The sequence below is a fragment of the Penicillium cinerascens genome (assembly GCF_028974065.1).
Source record: "Penicillium cinerascens strain IBT 15544 chromosome Unknown contig_16_segment0_segment0, whole genome shotgun sequence".
Taxonomy (NCBI): domain Eukaryota; kingdom Fungi; phylum Ascomycota; class Eurotiomycetes; order Eurotiales; family Aspergillaceae; genus Penicillium; species Penicillium cinerascens.
This window is the reverse complement of record NW_026695286.1, coordinates 2,460,982-2,474,959: the sequence shown is the minus strand read 5'-3', so window position 1 is coordinate 2,474,959 and position 13,978 is coordinate 2,460,982. Positions and strand designations below refer to the sequence as shown.

At 53.1% G+C, this 13,978-nt stretch overlaps 8 protein-coding genes across 8 annotated transcripts; 4 read left to right on the top strand and 4 right to left on the bottom strand.

Moving 5' to 3' along the window:
• Positions 1-336: 336 nt before the first annotated feature.
• On the bottom strand, positions 337-1,616 carry N7498_000914 (uncharacterized protein; the record flags this gene model as incomplete). The annotated part of the gene is made up of 5 exons (XM_058447977.1): positions 337-1,099; positions 1,150-1,166; positions 1,221-1,274; positions 1,337-1,396; positions 1,446-1,616. 5 exons carry the CDS (start codon positions 1,614-1,616, stop codon positions 337-339), a joined length of 1,065 nt encoding a protein of 354 aa, XP_058313388.1.
• A 733-nt stretch (positions 1,617-2,349) lies between these two features.
• On the top strand, positions 2,350-4,976 carry N7498_000913 (MKT1 family protein; the record flags this gene model as incomplete). Its single annotated transcript, XM_058447976.1, has 7 exons — positions 2,350-2,356; positions 2,408-2,997; positions 3,064-3,993; positions 4,041-4,287; positions 4,346-4,577; positions 4,635-4,827; positions 4,887-4,976. 7 exons carry the CDS (start codon positions 2,350-2,352, stop codon positions 4,974-4,976), a joined length of 2,289 nt encoding a protein of 762 aa, XP_058313387.1.
• Positions 4,977-5,345: 369 nt separating this feature from the next.
• N7498_000912 (protein disulfide isomerase family protein) lies at positions 5,346-6,516 on the top strand (the record flags this gene model as incomplete). Its single annotated transcript, XM_058447975.1, has 2 exons — positions 5,346-5,868; positions 5,933-6,516. The coding sequence occupies 2 exons, from the start codon at positions 5,346-5,348 to the stop codon at positions 6,514-6,516; spliced, it is 1,107 nt and encodes a 368-aa protein (XP_058313386.1).
• A 445-nt stretch (positions 6,517-6,961) lies between these two features.
• N7498_000911 (heat shock factor-binding 1 family protein) lies at positions 6,962-7,337 on the bottom strand (the record flags this gene model as incomplete). The annotated part of the gene is made up of 3 exons (XM_058447974.1): positions 6,962-7,050; positions 7,125-7,224; positions 7,278-7,337. 3 exons carry the CDS (start codon positions 7,335-7,337, stop codon positions 6,962-6,964), a joined length of 249 nt encoding a protein of 82 aa, XP_058313385.1.
• Positions 7,338-7,569: 232 nt separating this feature from the next.
• N7498_000910 (EBP2 family rRNA-processing protein) lies at positions 7,570-8,703 on the top strand (the record flags this gene model as incomplete). The annotated part of the gene is made up of 2 exons (XM_058447973.1): positions 7,570-8,350; positions 8,411-8,703. 2 exons carry the CDS (start codon positions 7,570-7,572, stop codon positions 8,701-8,703), a joined length of 1,074 nt encoding a protein of 357 aa, XP_058313384.1.
• Positions 8,704-9,066: 363 nt separating this feature from the next.
• N7498_000909 (pseudouridine synthase PUS4) lies at positions 9,067-10,336 on the bottom strand (the record flags this gene model as incomplete). The annotated part of the gene is made up of 2 exons (XM_058447972.1): positions 10,259-10,336; positions 9,067-10,211 (listed from the first exon to the last, which is right to left on the bottom strand). The coding sequence occupies exons 1-2, from the start codon at positions 10,329-10,331 to the stop codon at positions 9,067-9,069; spliced, it is 1,218 nt and encodes a 405-aa protein (XP_058313383.1). The 5' UTR covers positions 10,332-10,336.
• An 88-nt stretch (positions 10,337-10,424) lies between these two features.
• On the top strand, positions 10,425-12,548 carry N7498_000908 (uncharacterized protein; the record flags this gene model as incomplete). The annotated part of the gene is made up of 4 exons (XM_058447971.1): positions 10,425-10,794; positions 10,844-11,100; positions 11,151-11,312; positions 11,379-12,548. The coding sequence occupies 4 exons, from the start codon at positions 10,425-10,427 to the stop codon at positions 12,546-12,548; spliced, it is 1,959 nt and encodes a 652-aa protein (XP_058313382.1).
• A 417-nt stretch (positions 12,549-12,965) lies between these two features.
• Positions 12,966-13,479, bottom strand: N7498_000907 (uncharacterized protein; the record flags this gene model as incomplete). Its single annotated transcript, XM_058447970.1, has 2 exons — positions 12,966-13,221; positions 13,292-13,479. 2 exons carry the CDS (start codon positions 13,477-13,479, stop codon positions 12,966-12,968), a joined length of 444 nt encoding a protein of 147 aa, XP_058313381.1.
• Positions 13,480-13,978: the final 499 nt, after the last annotated feature.

Genomic DNA, 13,978 nt, shown 5'->3' with positions numbered 1-13,978 from the left:
CATCTCCTTTTCCTCATCTTCATGTGTTGGATTCCCTTTACGTCTTTGATCTTCTATTCCCCTCGGAACCGCAATGCTCTTCTCATACCTAATCGCGCTTTGTCACGAGTTTCCTATGTCCTTAGATGGACAACATCACATTCCGACCGTCCACCGGTCTCTGCCAGCATTCTCCTTTCTTCGATCCCATCTACGATGCTGATTTACGTCCCGGAGGATTCGTCTCTTTATTGTCTGCACTTTGCCGCCACGGCACCGGCGTTTTTCTTCCACTCATTAGCACCGTCGTTTCATCATGAATGAACCCATTTGCATCTGAACGTTGATACTAAGTAATTACTCCTTCGTAAATCCGTACGTCGCCGCCAGCCGCGACTCCAAATGCTCCTGCGCAGTCAACGGTCTCTTCCCCGGCTCCAAAGAGCCCGCACCGCCACCAAACCCAACCACGCCAACTCCACCGCTCCGCTCCCGATGCTCCGTCACAACCTTACTAGGAACGGGCACCAGCTCCGTCGAATCCACCGGGTGGCAGAAGTACACAAGCGTATACCGATCCTGAGGATTCGGGCTCCGCTGCTCCGCCAACGGAAACACAACCCGATGCACAGTCGACTTGAGCAGTCCATCAGTCCAATAACTCAACAGGTCACCGATATTTACCAGGATAGGTGGGAACGGGAACGCATCGGGCTGTGGACCTGGTACGATAGGAACCGGCGCCCAGGATCCTTCCGGAGTCAAGATCTCCAGTCCCGGCTGTCCGGGTCGCTGGAAGAGCAACGTGATGCTGCCGTAGTCGGAGTGTGCGCCGGCTCGCACGTCCTTGTCGTGCTTGTAGGATGCTGTTGCTGGTGAAAAGATCGATGGATAGTACAAGTATCGCAAGATGCTGCCTGTTGGGCCCTTGCTGGGGTCGTGGCGGGTGGTGAAGAAGTCGGAGGGCATCTCCAGGCCAAGAGCGAGTAGGTTCAGGACCCGAGTGCAGGTCTTGTTGCACAGCTTTGCGAAGTCATGGATCTCGGACTCGTGCGGGACTAGTGATGCCGGTAGTGGTTGTTGGGCTTTGCCATCTTTGAAGTCGCCGAAGTTCATGGCTCTGCGAGAGGTCAGTTAGGGTTGGTTCAGGTGATGCTACTGGGTATGTACTCTTTAAAGTCTCCGGTCTGGGATACTATGTTAGTTCAGGAGTATAGATGAGGGTATAGCTCTTGACGTACCCGCTGGTGCTCAGGATCGAGTGTCTCCGTATGCATCCCGGACCACCCCCGGTTCTATAAACGTGAGTCAATATGAGCTGGAGCCGTGGAAAATGCACCGGGCCGCGGCCACTAACATTGGGCGTGATGCGACATGGCTCCTTCTCCGCAGCGGGAGATGCGAAGAACTTCTTCGACTATAGCGACAGTCAGAAACTGTGTCTTGACGAAATGCAGCGTACATACCAAGCCGAACCCACGATCCACATCCTCAACGGTAAAGTCGGAGCCCTTGCTATTCACATAGAGGAAACCATACTTTGCAGCAGCATCCAGCATCGCCTTGCCTACGGCAGGGTCATGTGGATCGGAAATGTCAATAACAGGGAGTTCAATCGGGGCCGTAACGTCGGACATTTTGAGAGCGGGTGAATCCAAGAACAGATGTGGAGGCGGAAGAGACATATATACTTGGGACGCTAGGAACATGGCTCGGGCCTATCGCGTATCTGGCATATCTAACTAATCCACGAATGTCATTATCAGACCCGCGTTCCATGGACCCCGCTCACAGGCGACTTCCGACCAGCAGAATTGTTCCCCGCGATGCTGCGTTCATGGCTCTCCGGGCGACTTTGATCCCCCGAGCATCCGATAAGTCATAACCTTGGAACAACCGAAATAATTGGCCATGTATTTGGCATTAAAAGCATAGAGTTTATTATACAATGGGACCGAGCACATTTGAATTTGGAACGAGGCTCTTAGTAGCTCTATCAATATACCTGGGTGTTCTAGACCCTTCAGGCAACTCCTGCGATCCGCACGAGTCGACCAGTTAATCTCAGCTCTGCGTTTTGGAACATAGGCTAGAACTAAGTTAGTGACAAAATACAAAACGGAGTTTGCAAAATAAGGTAGACTAGAATTGACCAAAGATAGGTGCATCCGTTAAGCGCTGTGCTGCATTGAAGGGGTTCGCTGCCCAGAAAAAACAAAGGCCAGCTGCAACTCCGCTTTCCTCCCCTCGTCATTTCGCAACATCGCGAACCTGCCCTCAAGACATTCCTCTCATCCCACCCACTCCCCCCCCTCCTTTTTTTGGGCCTCAATGCTCGGCAGATAGCCGCGCTCTTTGCCCAGCTTCACCATGCCCAGTAAGAATTCCCGTCCCTGCTGTGCGCTTACCCTAATGCCCTCCTCTCTAGTCCGTCCGTTTGACGATTGGGTCAATGGCCGTCGCCAGTCCCTCCCCCTCTCCGCCTTGAAGGGCGCGGTCGTCGGTATCGATGCATCGCACTATATTTCCCAGCACCTGACCAACCAGTCCACCCGCGAGGCCCTGTTGGGCGCTCTCGGTGGCTTCCCATTCGCCCTGAAGAACAACATCGAGAAGGAGCTCCAGACCTTCAAGAACCTGGGGGTTGGCTGTGTCTTCGTCTTTAATGGCCTTGACTTCGGTAAGAAGGAACACCGCACGAACACTTCGCCCGCGTCGGTGCGCTCCTTCGAGCAGGCCTGGGAGCTCTATGATCAGCAGCAAGCCGACCAGGTTGTCGATGCCTTCAGCAATGCCGGTATGCCCACTTTCTATACTCTTCAGTTCTCGCATCTCTGGGCGACCTGCATCCCCAGTGTCAGATCCTATCAGGTGCTTTCGCCAATCTCACCACTAATCGCTGACCAAGCCCTCACCTCAGGGACCCCACCCCCGGAAACCCTCTACAAGTTCCTGCAGCGGATCCTGAACGAGAACCGTGTCTCCTTTATGGTGGCGCCGTATAGCGCAGCTGCTCAGGTAAACATCCAACAAGAATTATGTCGTTTGGGAGACACTGATAACTAACAACCCGTGCTCGAACAGCTTGCCTATCTTCACCGTGGCACCAACCCCGTGATCGATGCCGTTTATGGACCTTCCGAGATCCTTATGTTTGACCTGGATAAGCTGGTGACCAAGATTGAGACCGAGCCCGCCCAGTTTTTCTGGATCAACAAGCAGACCTGCCAAGAAGAGCTGGGACGTCTGTCCAATGACCAATTCTTAGACTTCTGCTTGCTTCTGGGCTCTCCGTTCCTGCGCCCCTGCCCACTTTTTGAAAACCCCGGATTCCCCGGCAAACTTCCTGCCATTCGCGATGCTCTCCCTATGTTCAACGCAGCCGGACGGAACGCCTTGACCTTGTGTGCTCAGTTCGAAGACGACCGTCGCATGCAGGAGTTCCAGTACACAGACCGCTACAAGCGCGCATGGATGATTGTGAAGCACCATGTCTACGTGGATATCGACGGCCGGGTTGCCCCCATGGATCCCGAATCCACTTCTTCAGATATGCATGAGCTCATCGGCCAGCGGCTGCCGGAAGAACTCTACTTCTATCTGTCCAAGGGAATCCTGGGCCCGGAAGTACCAAACACCTTGACGTCGGGTGAAGTGCGCATTGATCTGCCGCTGGGCACAGAAGACACTGAAGTTTACCGTCAGCTTGTGGGGGATGACCTTACTCCAATCCGCACACAGTCAATCTGCCTGCTGGCAAACTGTCTCCACCGATTCTACCAGACCAAAGTGATTAAAATTCAACCATGGTTTGATGACAACTCCGAGCGGACGATCAACCTCAAGAATCTCCCTTCGGTCAAGGATACCATTTCATCCTGGAAAGTTTCCGGAGACCAATTCCCCGAGAGTGTCAAGAAACTGCAGGCTCCTCGCGGGTCATTCAAGTTTGCCATTCAGAGCTTAAGCAATTCGGACTTTGCGTCGAAGACATTTGCTACTAAAGAGATGCCTGTATGTTGAACTGATCTTTTCCACTTGCACAGCTAACAGTTCCATAGATCTTGTCAGCACAAGAAGACATTCTGTCCAACGTAATGTGGCGATTCTTGCAACTGCGCGGATATGTCGATGATAAGCACAAGCTCACTGCCTGGGGCAAGTGTCTGGAATCAGCACTCTCGGTTGTGGACCCTGCGGGTAATCTTGAAGAAGCTGTTTTTATTGCTGTCGAGATGCTTCGCATGGACCTTCTCAACACCACGCACTGGTTCGCACACGTATCGGGAGGACCGATGAGGGGATCGGGTAGGTCCTTTCCGGATGATCTCTGCATATAGTGGACAGGCTAACACCAAATATTTAGAGGAGGACAAGACTTTCAACATGCTGGTCTCCCGGGTTGCTTGCATTGCCAAGCTGCAGCATAAGGCAATTGGATATTCTGGCCCCCTGAGCCGGCAGCTGCTGTGCTACCGCTCTCTGGTTTCCGAAGTACGATCCGCGCTGAGGAATCTGGTTGAAGTGGTGCTGGCCAGCCTGCTGCTTAGCGGCGATGCCGAACGGGACCGTAAGGACTGGCCGGAGCTGGGAATTAAGTACGTTCTTCCTTGTACTGCTCAAAGAGTGTCTCCTCTTCTAACCCCATACTTCAGGCTACCATTTGTTGATGATAATGATTGCGGTCTTGGCATCGCTGTACGCACTTACTTGGATGACCTCCCCCTGCAAGCAAACCCCACCTCACCCGAGGCTCGGGCAGAGGTCAAGTCAAAGGGCAAAGAATGGTTCCAACACAGCGAGAGCTTTACTGGAAACCTGGATCTGGCATTCAAGCTCTGGGATGCGGTATGTACCTGTCCTCTGCGGCAGACGGAGCTTAGAGCTTGGCTAATAACTTTGCACAGGTCTACAAGGGAACACAGCATGCCGGCAAGGAGATTAAGGATGCGAAGCTGTGGGACGATGCGAACAAGTGGTTGTCGGAGCGACGGTAAAAGAAGCAAAGCTCTATATCGACGAGAGGATTTCCGGCTTATAATGTACGCGGGTCGCATCTGAGCTTCATGCCTCCCAACGATCGATTTGCATGAATTATCCTGGAATTTGATGGCGGACCACTACTGTATTACTATCTAGTAAGAAAGAAAAAAGGATAAAAGGCCTCACCGTGGAACCGGGGACACGTAAAGAGATGTAGTACTTGAACACATGGGGCCGCGGATGATCTGCGGAGCTGATGGAGCGGAGGCACCAAGTGGCCTCTTGGGTTGTTTTGTCATCATCCCCGAGACGCCAATTGCAGCCCCAATTCCCTCCTGGAAGTTGATCCAACCTTCACATCTTCCCCTATACCAACACTCACAATGGTTCGTCTAAGCTACCTGCTGGCGAGCACCCTCACCGTGCTCAGCGGCTTTGCCGACGCTAGCTCCGCTGTCAAAGACCTCATCCCTAAGAACTTCGACAACGTTGTCCTGAATTCCGGCAAGCCCGCTCTTGTTGAATTCTTCGCCCCCTGGTGTGGCCACTGCAAGACCCTCGCCCCCATCTACGAGGAGCTCGCCTCTGCCTTTGCTTTCGCCGAGGATAAGGTTACCATCGGCAAGGTCGACGCTGACGCGAACCGCGACCTGGGCAAGCGCTTCGCCATTCAGGGCTTCCCTACCGTTAAGTGGTTCGATGGAAAGAGCGACACGCCTGAGGAATATAAGGGTGGTCGTGATCTGGAGAGCTTGTCTGCCTTCATCACCGAGAAGACTGGCATCAAGCCTCGCGGTGCGCAGAAGGAGCCCAGCAGGGTTGAGTTCCTGAATGACGCCACTTTCAAGACTACCGTTGGTGGTGACAAGGATGTCCTGGTTGCGTTCACTGCACCGTGGTGCGGTCGTAAGTTGTCATGTCTTGATTCGTCTCATTCGCGTTCGTTCTAACCGTATCCCTCTTATCACAGACTGCAAGACCCTCGCCCCCATCTGGGAAACCCTCGCCAATGACTTTGCCCTCGAGAACAACATCGTGATCGCCAAGGTTGACGCCGAGGCTGAGAACGCCCGCGCCCTGGCCAAAGAGCAGGGCGTCACCGGTTACCCGACTATCAAGTTCTTCGCCAAGGGCTCGACCGAGGCCGAGGCGTACGCTGGTGCCCGCTCCGAGGAGGCATTCGTCGAGTTCCTGAACAGCAAGACCGGATCCAGCCGCTCCGTTGGCGGCGGTCTGAACAGCAAAGCTGGCACCGTTGAGGCGCTGGACAAGCTGGTTGCCGAGTACGCGCCCGCGCAGAAGTTCGAAAAGCTCGCTGCCGAGATCAAGAAGGTTGCCAAGGGCCTGCAGGACAAGTACGCTCAGTACTATATCAAGGTTGCTACCAAGCTGAGCGAGAACGGCGAGTACGCTTCCAAGGAGCTGGCTCGTCTCGTCAAGATTCTGAAGAAGGGCGGTTCCGCCCCCGAGAAGATTGACGACTTTGTCTCGCGGAGCAACATCCTGCGTGGCTTTGTTGGTGAGGACCAGCAGGCTGGTAAGGATGAGCTCTAAGCTCGTTTTTATCTTTTGCTTAATCAAGCGGATTGGGTCTTGGGGGGAAAGCTGCATGGAAGGCCAACCTCCATACCCACCTGATGAATATTCGATTTGGATGGCTAGAAGAACATTGGCTTGATGCTGTATTGTATGAATTGAGAAATCCAGAACAACAATCTGGGTCTCACTACTTTTTTCTGCTGAGGCCCGTGTCTGTATATGAAAAATGGTTATAAATTCGAAAATTGTTCTGCAAAGGCTGTCTTGTATAAACGTAGGGTATCTTCATTAAAGCATAAACAAAAAAGCTGCAGGCCAAGCTCAAACGGTTGAGTGATAGGAGATGTAGAGTCGGAATCGGCCACGGAACCATGAGATCCAAACATAGCGCTCAATTATCGCTCTGCACCAAGTAACGCCATATGCAACACGTCTTCTCGGATCACAAACAGGGCGGCTCCTATTTAGTTGGTGTCACAGAGGCCGAGTCACCTCCGGAGGAAACTAAAGAAGCCTCCAGTTCGTCCAGTCGGCGGGTCATGTCGTCCACTGCGAAAGAGTCAGTCTTGAGTCGTGCATAAACGAGAGCAGCTGGGGCGCCAGTTGAATGGGAGTGAACGCACATTTCCCAAACACCTCTTTCGAGACATTGTCGAACTTGCTTTGGAGTTGGTCGAGGAGCTCGTCGACGGCCGCGGTGAGTTGGCCTTGGGCATCGGAGTTCTGCGGTGGATTAGCGGGGGAACCGACGTTGTGCTTGCAAAGTAGGCAATTACCGGCTGTGACAAGAAGGACTCCCCAGCAGGGGCCTTTTCGGCAGCAGATTCCTCAGCCATGGTGGTACTGGTGATGTTTACTGGACTCGTGGAGGCGGAGGAGCAGAGTAGGGCAGCCCGATAAGCCCGGATCATCTGTATTTCCAGGCCCGACGCGCGCTAACCACTTGTAGCGCCTTATCGCTGACGCTAACCGTATCGGGCCTGGTCCGAGTTCAAAAAAATCCCGTAGCATTGCCAGCTGCTTTTTCACCGTCATTCTCCAACCTCAATTCCCCGCAGATCAGACACGATGGTCAAACGAAGCAAACTCCTTCAGGCTCTCGATGCCCACAAGGGCCGGGACTACGATGCTGAGAAGCAGAAGAAGCAGGTCAAGGCCGCTGAGAAGCGCAAAGGCGTGAAGAAGGGCCCGGCCGGCGCAGAGGCCGCCAAGCAGGTTGAGGAGGAGGACGAGGAGGTTGCTAGCTCCGAAGCTGAGGAGAATGAGGAGCAGGTACAGGAGGACGACGAAGCCGAGGATGTTGTTGACGACGAGGAAGACGAGGACGAGGAGGAAGAGGAAGAAGATATCCCGCTTTCAGACCTCGAAGACGACGAGCGTGAGGATATCGTCCCGCACCAGCGTCTCACCATCAACAACTCTGCCGCCATTACCTCCTCCCTCAAGCGCATCTCCTTCATCACCTCCCAGACCCCATTCTCCGAGCACAACTCCTTAGTCTCGCAAGAGCCTATCGAGGTTGAAGACCCCAACGATGACTTGAACCGCGAATTGGCCTTCTACAAGGTCTGCCAGGCTGCCGCTATCTCGGCCCGCGGCCTGTTGAAGAAGGAGGGTATCTCCTTCACCCGCCCCGGGGACTACTTCGCGGAGATGGTCAAGAACGACGAGCACATGGACAAGATCAAGAAGAAGCTGTATGACGAGGCTGCTGGCAAGAAGGCCGCCGCTGAGGCACGCCGCCAGCGTGATCTGAAGAAGTTCGGCAAGCAGGTGCAGGTCGCCAAGCTGCAGCAGAGAGCCAAGGAGAAGCGCGAGACTCTTGATAAGATCACTGCCTTGAAGAAGAGTATGTTGACGTCCTTTGTTGATGATTCTTGGACAAACTTGCTAACGATATGTTCCACAGAGCGCAAGGCTGACACTTCTGCCCCCACCGATGACGCCAATGACCTCTTCGATGTTGCCATCGAGGATACTGACAAGCCCGATCGCAAGCGCGGCCGTGGTGCCGGTGATGGCCCCAACAACAAGCGCCAGAAGAGAGATCAGAAGTTCGGCTTCGGTGGCAAGAAGCGCTTCTCGAAAAGCGGCGACGCTGCCTCCAGTGGTGACATGCGCAGCTTTTCTCAGAAGAAGATGAAGGCCGGCGGAGCCAAGCGGCCCGGCAAGAGCAAGCGCGCCGCCAAGGGCCGACTGTAAAGCCGTGAGAAGGATCCGGGTCGGTGGTGAAGGCGCATGAGGTGCAAAAAAAATTTCGAAGGGTGGTACATTCACCGTTGCTTTCTGTAATAACTAGAATCTTTACCCTGCATTTGCACATGGTCAATCGAGTTTCCTTTTTATGACAACAGATTCCGTATCTGCTATGCTATAGCGATGTCCGCTCGACACTTAAGTGGTGGTATATACAGAGGGCTAAAACCTTACGTCTTGAAAACATTTGAATCAGCGGAAAATATTCAGATAATCATGAACCAAATATTTTCCAATTCGTATCTTCAAATTGTTAAGTACTTGGAATAGAAACTTTTATACAATTATAACCGTTTCGCTCGGATACATCTATTGTTGAGCTTCCGCGGCTTGAGCCTCTGCCTTGGTAGCCCTCTTGTTCTCCCACTCCTCAAGGAACTTCTGCACCTTTGGGCCCCAAACCTCTTCGCCCGCTTCCAGATCTTTATACTCCAGGATCTTGTCGGGTTGGAGTACAAAGTCAGCTTGGCGACTCCGCACAAGCTCACTCATCAGGCCACAGCTGCCAACGGCTTTGCCTAAATCGTGCGCCAGCGAGCGGACGTAGAAACCGGAAGTGACAGTCATACTAATCTTCACGGCTGCCGGCTGGGGTCGCGGCTGCTCGACATGTGTGGTGGGAGCCTCTTCTGTGGCCGGCTCCGGGGCGATAGGTTCAGGTGCCACTGCTTGCGCCGCACCGTCCTCGGAAACTTTTTGCTTTTTGCCCGCTTCTTGATCTTCCTCTTGGGTGGGATTTGCAGGAGGGGGCGACTTGCGCTTGTTGGATGACTCATGGCCGGCAGATTCACCTTCTGAAGCCGCAGGCAATGATTCCTTGTCCAGAAGCTGCTCGCAAACAATCTTCTCATCACCAGTCATCTCTTCCTCGGGCCACTTGAATTCGTGAGTTCCAGGCTCGTACCATTCCACAACATCCATGCTCACGACCTCCACCGGTCTCTCCTTGATCTCGACCGGCGGCATTTTGCCTTCACGCGCGTATTCATAGAAATGCTTTCCCTGCACTCGCAGTGCCGAAAAGATAGGAGGTCGCTGCATAATCTTTCCACGGAATTGCTCCAGTGCCTTCTCGACAGCCTCGCGCGTAACATGCTCGTACGGGGCCCGGCGCACGATCTTCCCCAGTCGATCGTAGGTATCTGTCTCGGCACCGAAGAGGACAATTGTTTCGTAGGACTTGGTACATGTCAGGAAGTCCTGCAGTGACTTTGTGCCTTTGCCCACACCGGCGACGAGCACTCCCGTCGCAAGCGGATCCAATGTTCCGCCATGTCCCAGCTTAACTTCGCATCGCTTGGGATGACGGCGGCGCTTTTTCTGGAACTTGCTCTCACGATCCCGGCGGGCTTTCTCCTCATCAAGCCATGGCTTGAAGGTCTTGGAGGGGTTGAAATGCTTCTGCAAGGTGCGAATCACATCGGCGGAGGTGACGCCTTGCGGCTTGTGAACGGCTGTGAAGTCAGTGATGCGTCTCAGTGGAAACCAAGAGTAGACATACCGAAGACGCCCTCGACGATCTTTTCGCCCGACATAGAAGTGCGAAAAAGTCGAAAGCCTCGCGGAAATGGCATCTGTTGCACGGTTGGAGAAGAGAAAAAGCCCGAGGACGTAATTTATGGGGATCGCGGGTACCGATAAGGTACCGGTAACTTTACCGGACATCGATGGGACCCTTCAATGTTGTTGCGAGATTCCAACTCACTGCTCTTGTCTCTTTCCTTCCATGCCACCTCGACTTCGACTTCGTTCATTCGCGGTTGCACCTCTCCTTCCCTTTAACCCACCATGCCGCGCGCGCAACCATGACAGCCCGCGAAGAAACCGTCCTGCCTCCCATCGATCCCTCCATCACCGATGAGAATGATTGGTGGGAGTTCGATTTGACCGACGTGAAGGTCTTGCGACCCGGCAAGATGCTCTACGCGAATGTCCTCGACGCCTCCGAAGATAATCCGGTGCAAGTGATTGGATGTCTGGAGCTCAAGAAACACCAGGAACATCTCGGTGCGTCCTCGATTACCCGTGACGCTTATCGTACGCGTCTATCAAGCTTGCTGTTGCTCACTTATCGCATTCTCTCTAGCTCTCGATCCGGACTCCCCTTCGAAGCGCATTATCATCGACGATGTCACACACTATGCTTATGGTCAGACGGAGGATCGCAGTGTCGAGATCTGGGTTGCTGGCAAGGCCGGCTGGTACCTCATCTCGCCTGCTAAAGGCTATCTGCCGACGTTCAATCGCATGGTCCAGGCAGTTGACATGCTGTATTTCCTGATTGACAGGCACAAGCAAGGGAAAAAGCAGATCAATCCCACATTCAAGAACCTTTGTCGACAGGTGAGCTCTGAGCTTCTCCACCCGCAACCTTCAAGCTAAACTCCGAACAGTACGTCTTCCACACACACGGTGATTGCGAAATCTGGGAACAGTCGGCCGAAGTGTTTGCAGAACATGCGCCTTTCTTACTCCGATGCATGATTGAAGATGAAGATGAAGATGTGGACTGGAAACAAACCAATGTGTTTGTTCACTTACGTCGCCAATTCCCCGTGAGTCGCCCATTATGCTCTGTTGACACTAATATCTTCTGTTGATACTGACTCATATCTATGTAGGACGAGTACCGGAAGCTTGTGGATCAGCAATCACCCAATCCCGATGACCATGAAGACGAAGAGATGCCCTTGGTGTCCACTCCTCGACACGACCCGGGTGCAATTTCTAAATCACAGGCTGATGCCGTCTACCAGCTAATCCACGAGTTAAAAGACGAGGGACATCTGGCAAAGCGCCGGCTGAACTTTGATCTTGTGATAGAACGCCTGTCCACTCGGTATTCACTCATCAAGGACGATGCCCGCCAGATCATCGACGCCAGATCGAGTGCCGTGCTGGAGAAGCTGGATGAAGAAGACCAGGAAGGAGAGACAAGGTTCAAGTGGTCTCGCTATGTCATCCACCGAGAACTCTCAGAAGCTGCCTCGAAACACACGTCTCTACCACCCTCCCTCCTAACACCCCTACCTCTACTGGATGATTCCAGCGATGAAGAGCTGGGTCGGACTCAAAAGTCCGTTCTTCGGCCCAAAAATGCCTCTGTCTCAAATAAGGTCATGGGCAAACGACATCGTAGCACAACTGCGAATCAGCAGAACGTTGAGTCCGACGACGATGACGAAGATGATGACGATACCCGAATGGAGGACATCGATACACCCAGCAAGAGCCGCGGGCATGAGCTCATTCGCACACCTCTTGCATCTGAAAAAGCCCGACCCAAACCCGACTTCAAAAATACCAATACCCGGTCTGCTGCTGCCTCTCTGTTGAAGAGCGTACTCTCAGCCGAACCAGCACACACACACGCAACCACAGCCCCCAGCACAGGCCAGTGGACCTCAGAGGTCAGCATAGTAAATGCGCCTGATGAGTCTGAGACTTGGGCATGCCGAATGCCCGGATGCGCCACAGTCCTCACTAGCAAGGGACTCGAGCGCAGGAAGCAGATTGAGGACCACGCCGGGGAGCATGATTGGGAGGTGCAGATGCGAGTCGAGCTCGTTGAAACCGAGCGACGCATGCACTCAACCATGCCCGTGAGCAACCTCATGAAATACTTAGTCGGTCAGCATCTGCAGCAGAAGCGGACCGCCTTCCCCGAGCTGTATCCCGTCAAGAACGAGAATGGAAACGCGGTCGAACCGGAAGATGTGATGGCAATGCTCACCCCAAAAAAGCCACGTTCTGCGGAAACGCAGGACCAGGTGAATGGACACACTACGTGAGATGAACGAGCCCTTTCACGATCACGATGCGTGGAATCGGACGACGACATACGATCATGGCGCTCGAGAGCTGGCTTCGACCCCTTGAATAGGTACGCCGTTGAAGACCCAGATATGGACGGCTTAGATATAATGCTGGCTTCAGAGACACCAATCTGTACATTTGCTAGAATGCAGATCTTGCTTCTCTCGAAACTTTAGCCCTTTCTTCCTTGCTGGTCAGCCCAGCAGACCGCATCAAAACAGTACACTCTGTAGACAGATCCAAATAAGAATGAAGCATTCGAGAGATTGAATAGCACAGGAAATCTATATCAATATACACCACAGTCTCACGGAGAGCCTCCCAGTAACCAACGTACAAATCCAATCCAATGGCCACCGTCATCCACATAACGGCCATCAATCGTGGGAACTTTACACATTAATACTCAACGTCCCATTCCAAACACACCGCTCCTTAACCCCCTGCACCGGATTCTGCAAACAGATCCAGTCTGGATTTCTCCTGTACGCCGTAACAACGGACGAGCCCTGCGCAGACCCATTAACCTGTTGCACCACCAGAGTAAAATTCTCGATATTGCCGATGCCATAGCGGAAGCCGAATTCAAATTGTCCGCGTAGACACTTTCGTGGTGCGAGGCCTGGCTGGTTAATACTGCTGGTGTTCCTGTATGGGGTTAGAAGGTACACACTTGTATATGTTTAAACAGAGTGCTCCAGGGCGAGAATATGCTTACCAGGAAACGTTGCAGTCATCGGTTACGTCGGTGCTAGGGTCGTGGACCGTGAAATGGAGCGTGCTGAGGGTTATGTTGGAGTATTGGTTTGCTGAGAGGCCTTGGATTTCGAGGGGCTGTGCTCTTCTGTGGGATGAGGCGAGAGCGCTTGCGATTGATAAGAACTGAATAATACCAAGGAACTTCATTGTGAAGTGAAGATGAAGATTGAGGAAGTGGAACTAGAAAGGTTGGAAGGAGATTTGAAAATGCAGTCAATAACGACCCGTTGGTTTCTATTCAACTCTGGAAGAAAGAGATATCACGCCATCTTTATACTCGGCCAGATGCATAAACTCTTTGCCTTGCCTGTGTTCCCTCGCATCCTACTTCCCTTGTTTTGTACTTGTACGTATTGGTGACGCAGCCCGGCAGCCTTCCACCCGGGCAGCCCTTTCCGAGCCGATACCGATAATTCGGGGAAGCCTATCCCGGACTTACGTGTGTGACATTGGGTGTTAACGTTCCATGTTACGGTGGACGGAATGCTGCCTCCGCTGAAAGAAACAGAGTCTAAACTTGGAACGTGGCATGGTTTGTGGGACAGATAAATGCGCATCCGCCCGCGCTCATGGGTTGGAGTCGGATTGCTTGTCCTCTTAGTCTTTGTGTGACTTTTTCTGCTTGCTTTTGCTACTTAGGTTTGTT